Genomic DNA, 6,703 nt, shown 5'->3' with positions numbered 1-6,703 from the left:
GGGCAGGGGAGCTCCCAGACACCAGAGGGGAGGGTAATGAGTCATCATCACCATGGGCAACCACAATGTGGGGGGATTTTTGGGTGGGGTCCATCAGACAACACAAGAAAGCAGTCTGTTAAACTGTCAATTTATAGTCCATCTGCTAAAAGCTGTGCATGCTGAACACATGCTTCTTTCATGATCATCAGACATCTGTAATGAACTCTCTCAGATCCCAAACCCCTTGTGACTGGGTTTCCGGGTGTGCTGTAACCCAAATGCTGTTTGTTACTTTGAAGGAAACACAAGGACTAACTGCACAATCATGTTCTAATCAAGAGCTGGTGTCTGAACAGAACTGTAATTAGAGATAGTGTTTGTGGAACAGATGTCAGTGGTTAATTTGGTCGTATTCTGTTGGCTATGACGATATTATCTCCAAACTCTAAAGTGTATTCTGACGTTTTCTTTACAGAATGGTGTTGTTCACCGGGACCTGAAACTGGAAAATGTGCTACTGGATGAAAACGGTAACATAAAGGTGAGAACGTTTTTTAAGTTAGGTATGTCCTGAAACAGTTAGTATGTACTAGTTCACATACGTACTATATATATATATATAGTACAACACATTAGGATTAGTGCATCCCAAATTGAACATTGAAAAGATGCTGTTTTCAGTAGGATTTCAATGTAAATGTGTCAAGGCTTCATTCATGAAACATGAGCAGATCGTTGAATGAAACAATGAAAGTTGAATTGAACTAACACTTACTAAACCAGAAAAATAAAATTTTAGCTGCACTGGTTCTCTAAAACAGAACAACTTGTTTGTTGTTCATACAGATTGCTGATTTTGGGTTGTCCAACCTGTATCATAAAGACAAGCTCCTCCAGACCTTCTGTGGTAGTCCACTCTATGCGTCCCCAGAGATCGTCAACGGCAGACCGTACCTTGGTCCAGAGGTGAGGCATGCTCAGATAAAGAAAGCTACACAAGCTGCTCTTTATGTTGAACTTTTTTCCAGGGTCATAATAACATGCTGGAATGGTTTACTACAGGCCTGCATGACGTGATGCACAGGCATAAACCCTTGAGGTTTGCATCATCGTAAATGAAACACCCCACAGTTTCATTATGTTAGCGTGTGAAATCCACTGTGAGCGGCTGTGATCTATCAGAGACAGTCTGTGTGGTTAGTGAAGCCTCGTTCTGCTCTTTGATGGGATTATCCTTCCACAGACCTCTAGGATCAGGCAAACACTCGCTTGTGCTTCCCTACTGAACATGGAGCGCAGCTGGAGTTTTTTTCTCCAAGTATCTCTGATTATACATGTCAATCCTGGGTCAGAGTTAAAAGGTTCTTTAGAGCTTTACATGTGTCTCTCCTGTGGTATACAGCCCGGGGCATTTTAAGATAGAAGTAGTTCAGTGTACTTTATAGACTTTAGCATGCAATAATTTGCTGCAATTTTCCTCAGGGGTAGAGAAAACACTACAATGTAGACGATGTAATCAAAAAGCCAAACCTTGCAATTAATTAAATCAATAAAGTATCTTTCCATGGTGACCACCTTGAGCTAACTATCACTCAGGTCCATAAGTGATTTCCCGTGAACTGACAACTCAAGGACCTGTAAAACCATTCAGGCTGCTGGGGAGGTTATGAGATTTCTAGCCTACATACCTTATCCTTTCACTCTACCCTCCACAGGACTTACATAACTGACTGCTCAGGGTGATGTGTTGTGTAATAGAATGCTTCAAAGCAGTTTTCTAAAAAAACACCCTGAAACCAGCAAAAGCAGGAGACTGGTACCATCTGATGCTGTTCCTGCTTGCTGGAGTGTCCAATTACTTTCCTAAAAAGTCCAAAAAGTCATGCTATAAATAGATTCTTGCATGAAAGCAGTTTAACCAACCCAGTCTTGTCAAGTGATTTCTATCACCCCTCCGTATGACAGGATGTCTGAAGTGTTGTTTATTCAACATTTAGCAGTAACTCAATGTTCTTTTAGAGTCAGCTGACATCAATGCCATCCATTATTTGTAGGTGGACAGCTGGGCTCTGGGGGTGTTGCTGTATACGCTGGTCTATGGCAGTATGCCGTTTGATGGAGGGGACCACAAAAATCTTATTCGGCAAATCAGCAATGGAGAGTATCGAGAACCATCCCAGTCATCAGGTACTGAAACTATTGAATTCTTTAGACAATGTTTAGAAGGAGTTTTGTATAGAGAAATGTATATTCGAGAAAGCTTGTCTCTGATTATGCTAAACAAGAATCTGGTTTTGTCTTTTCTTTAGATGCTCGTGGCCTGATCCGCTGGATGCTGATGGTCAACCCTGAGCGGCGGGCCACGGTGGAAGACATCGCCAATCACTGGTGGGTAAACTGGGGATGGAAGACCAGTGTGTGTGACTGTGAATCGCAAAGGGATGCTGGCTCGCCCATGCTGGCTCGTCTCATTGACTGGCAGAACCGGACTGAGCCACGACCCACTAAAGCCATCCGGTCGGAACCATTCCTGCTTGTCCGTCAACGGCCCAAAAAGTCCAAGAAAGAGAATGATGTTGGAGTGTCCCACTGTAATGGAGAGGACAGCCTGGGGCTCAAGAGACCAAAGGGCATCCTAAAGACAAGAACATCTGAAGAGCAACGCTCTCCAAGTCTGGAGGAAATAGAGTCCGGTGCGGGAACCCCAGAGAAGGAATCTGGGCCTGAGGGTGAAGAGGACGAAGAGGAGCAGAGTCTAACAGGCGACTCTCCTACCAAGACGATTTCCATCCTTCCTAAGAAGGGAATCCTAAAGAACAACCAACAACGGGAATCAGGGTACTATTCTTCCCCAGAGCGCAGTGAGTCCTCTGATCTGCTAGGTGGCAACATTACACCTCTCGCCGCCAGCTCACCACCAAAACGAGCGGTTGGTAGAAAAGGCATCTTAAAACGCAACGGGAAGTATTCTACGTATAGTGGGGCTCCTCCTATGAGTGTCCTTGGGGAACCAGCACCTGGCGATTCAGGTTTATCCCGCAGTCAGAGTCGCCCATCCAGTATTGTAAGGGAGGATAGCGACACCATCACCAACAGTTCCTTCAGCGGCGCTGACTGGCCCCCACCCAGAACCCGCCCCAACATCAGAGGCTGCAAGTCTGCAGAAAACCTTCTTCAGCTGGCCAACTTTAAAGGTCTCCAGGCAGCTCCTCCCCTACATAGTGGTAAATTCAGTCGAGGAACACAGGGCTCTCCAGGGGATAACAGCAGCTTCTCTCTGTTAGGAGATCTTGATGATATGACTCAGGTGTACCAACAAGCCCTGGACATCAGCAACAACTTGTCATAGGGATAGGGGCCTAGAAAGAATGGAGGAGGTGCAAGTGGAAGGCGTTTGTTTGGCATGTTGTTGACGACCAGTGCAAAACTGGGATTCTATGAATGTGAGTCCTTTTTCAATGGGATGATATTGGAGGTTGTGTACAACCAAACCTTAAACCTAACTCCCAACCCTTAACCCTAATCATACCCTATCTTTCCTTACCTTAACCATACCCTATTTTATACATATTCAAAATTTGTATCAAATACAACTTGGGGAACTACAGCCTTGGGGGATTTAAGGTTTTGAAGTAAGTAAAAGTTATGTTGGTACTCTGTAATGTGACATTATCCCCCTACAGGCAAGAAATTAAATTAAATGTTTACATATTAAGTAAAAGGTGAGTTAGCATCATAATAAGGCATCATGTAAGGCCTTGATGAAACAAAAATAAGAGCCAACCGGAGTTAATCAAGCACCTTATAACTCTCACAGAGCACATGTCGTTTGTGGTCTTTACTTCCAAAAAAAAAGAAACCAGGGTCTTGCTCCAAATGAACTGTTGTTGTGTATTATTTATTAATATTTTTGGTAGATTTAGTGATATAAAACTGGTGTGGTCTGGCAGTACTGGAATAATTAGAAAACTCAAATCTCTCCTTGTCTTGATTGGAACTGACATATATAATTTTTTCTTTCTTGGTTATTGCGATATGTCATTTAAACTGCATATGTAACGATCAAAATCATATTGATCTTATGAGTAGAATCATATATATGGACTTATAGAAGTGCCTTTTTTTTTTTTTTTCAAATTAAATTATGTATGTCATTTCCTTAAGGTGGAGAGAAATGCCAGAGGAACCTGTCATCAGAACATCGTTTAATTAATTTGTATAATTTTATTTTATTTTTGAGTTTGTATTGAATGCTTAGAAGAGGCCCAGGACCTCTGAACACAAAGCCTAACCTACAAAACTACCTGACTGCAAGGTTAAATTTGCCCCACTGCTAACGAGACTGGTGCTTTACAGTCCATTATTCAAGAAGAGGAAGAAGAAGAATAGTCAGGCTGTGATCACCTTGAAAAGGAGTTTTATTTCCAGAACCTGTTGGGTAATTCAAAGTTCCAGCATGCTGGATTGGTTGTTTCTGATTGAGTCCTGACAGGAACATGTGTGCATGCAGCATGTGTTTCTCTGGAATGATACTCTTGTGGTTTCTTGATTGGGTTAGGTGACTGTTTGGGGTTTCTGGACAACTTCACCATAACAAGGTTTAACACAAGGTAGAATTGTCAGACACAAGCTCAGCTCTAAAGAATGTTTCAGGAGAAGACAAGCTTGTTTGACTATTTACAAAGGTTTTTTACTGTAGGAACATTGTCTCTCCCAGTGTTTATCTGTTGATGCTTAGGGATCATAATTGCTCAGCTCTAAGAATAACGGATTATTGGTTCTCTGTTGAACTTTGATGCCCAAAACAATCCCGTTAGGGCTAAAAAAAACAAGGAGAACGATTAGTTTCAAAGCTGTGATGAGGCAGCAAATTCCAAAGGCTCTTTAGAGGCATGTTTGGACTTGAGAGCTTCCCTGTGTCGTAGGTTTAATGGGACAGAAGCATTATTGTTTCAGAATCTTTAGTCCTTTGTTTGTTGTCTACCTGCAGAATATAAGACAAATGAAAGTACAATTTTAGTTTTAAGGCTGTTGTCTAAATGTTTTTAGAAGGTAAGTGTGAAGTAGCTGTAGAGAAAAGAGGTATTTTACAAGGTGTGTTCATGAAAGCTTTTATGGATGGAGGACACTTTTCCAGTAAGAGGGACACATAGAATTATTCACTGGAAAGTATGACGTAGCTTTGTATTTTGCTGCATGTGAAGAAAGACTAGTGCAAGTGTAGAAATAGTGAGATGAAGAAAGTAGATGAAAGGATAAAGGAAGTATTTTGTACCAAAGAAGGTGTTTATGGGTAGAAATGTCAGACATTACTTGACTAAAGAGATGCTATCAGCATGAATGGAAAAATACATTTTGCACCAAAAACTTAACTGAAAAAGATAATGGGAGGCATTTTGTTCAAAGGAGGTTCTGGGTAGATATTATAGACACACCTAATGTGTATCTTATCGTACTGCATTTCTGTATTGCATTGTATTGTCAACTGGATTCAGTGATCAAATTATACTATGTTAGTATTTTTATGTTATTGCGCTTCTGTTTTTGATTCTCCAAAATATCGTTATTATTGATTTACCTTACAGAAGGACGTTGTGCGTATAATCAACGATCTCTCCTGGTCTCTACAGGTTTTCAGTGCAAACGTGCAGTGCTAATGCTAATGTAAAGCATTTGCATAAACAGACGATCGATCACAACTACTGCAGTTTTTTCAGGGTCATTTGATGTGTTAGAAATCTCAAAAGCCGCCTCGCTGATCTGACCCAATATTTGGTGTCAAGATATTCACTATCAACCTTATTTGTCTTAATACTTTAGGACAAAGTTGAGCATACACTCAAATGTGCCATTGCTAACCATAGTGCCATCATAACTGAGATTATAAGAGAGGCGGCCATTGCAAATCAAATGCAAACATGCTTTCAGCCAAACTGGAAATACCTGGTGCATTTTAATCAAAAGTCAGCATAGAGGAAAACTTGACTGGATACTAGTATTATGTTATTTATGCATTATTTTATTATGGTTAATTACTTTTTTTGGTCAATGCCATAATCTTTTTTGGGGGTTTGGTATCAGTTTGAAAAACCTGGACTGCCAAGGTATTTTTCGTTCAGTGCCTTTGCTATCTTTTATGATTTTTGTTTAATTTTTTGATAATAAAATTATTACAATTGCATTTTTATACTATATTTATTGGTGGTGAAGCCATTTAATTTCATTTAAAAGCACTCATACAAAGTCTGCATGTGTGAGTGTGTGTTTAGACGCAAACAAACACTGAAAGACAACTGGAAGAGCAAAATAACAGAAAGATGGTGCATTGTGGTTGTGTCGTAAAGCTTTGGTTGTGTATTCAGCTGCTTTGGTTGTGGTTTGGTGGAGATATCTCACTAACCAGCAGTGTTTTGTACCACAGAACCAAGTCTGTGTAAAACCAACTCAATAAACTGATAATTTCAAAGGAGCTGATCTCTGTGTCTACTTTATTTGAGTGCATTAATGGTTTGTTCTTGCATGCATACGTCAATATTCTGCATTTAATATTGAGTATACCAATGAACCATGTCATGTAGATCACTGATTTGGATACCCTTTTGTGTTAAACATGTTTTTAATATGAGTGTAAGTAAATTATGACAGAAGTCTCATATTTGGGTGAACTACCCCTTTAAGCAGGTCAAAGATTTTACACAAGACCAGAGTATGGAAAAGTGCA

The 6,703-nt window shown here is 40.4% G+C and overlaps 1 protein-coding gene across 1 annotated transcript in view; it reads left to right on the top strand.

Moving 5' to 3' along the window:
* The window catches only part of nuak1b (NUAK family, SNF1-like kinase, 1b), a 14,432-nt gene extending 7,978 nt beyond the window's left edge, over nt 1-6,454 (top strand). Inside the window, exons 3-6 of the mRNA XM_079604367.1 lie at nt 414-523; nt 829-948; nt 2,037-2,169; nt 2,292-6,454. Coding sequence (XP_079460493.1) covers nt 414-523; nt 829-948; nt 2,037-2,169; nt 2,292-3,331 — 1,403 coding nt within the window. The 3' untranslated portion in view covers nt 3,332-6,454. The remainder of the gene's footprint in view (nt 1-413; nt 524-828; nt 949-2,036; nt 2,170-2,291) is intronic.
* The last annotated feature ends 249 nt before the right edge of the window (nt 6,455-6,703 follow it).

The sequence above is a fragment of the Phoxinus phoxinus genome, assembly GCF_949152265.1.
Source record: "Phoxinus phoxinus genome assembly, chromosome: 25".
In the NCBI taxonomy this organism is placed as follows: Eukaryota; Metazoa; Chordata; class Actinopteri; order Cypriniformes; family Leuciscidae; genus Phoxinus; species Phoxinus phoxinus.
This window is presented reverse-complemented; position numbering and strand designations above follow the sequence as displayed.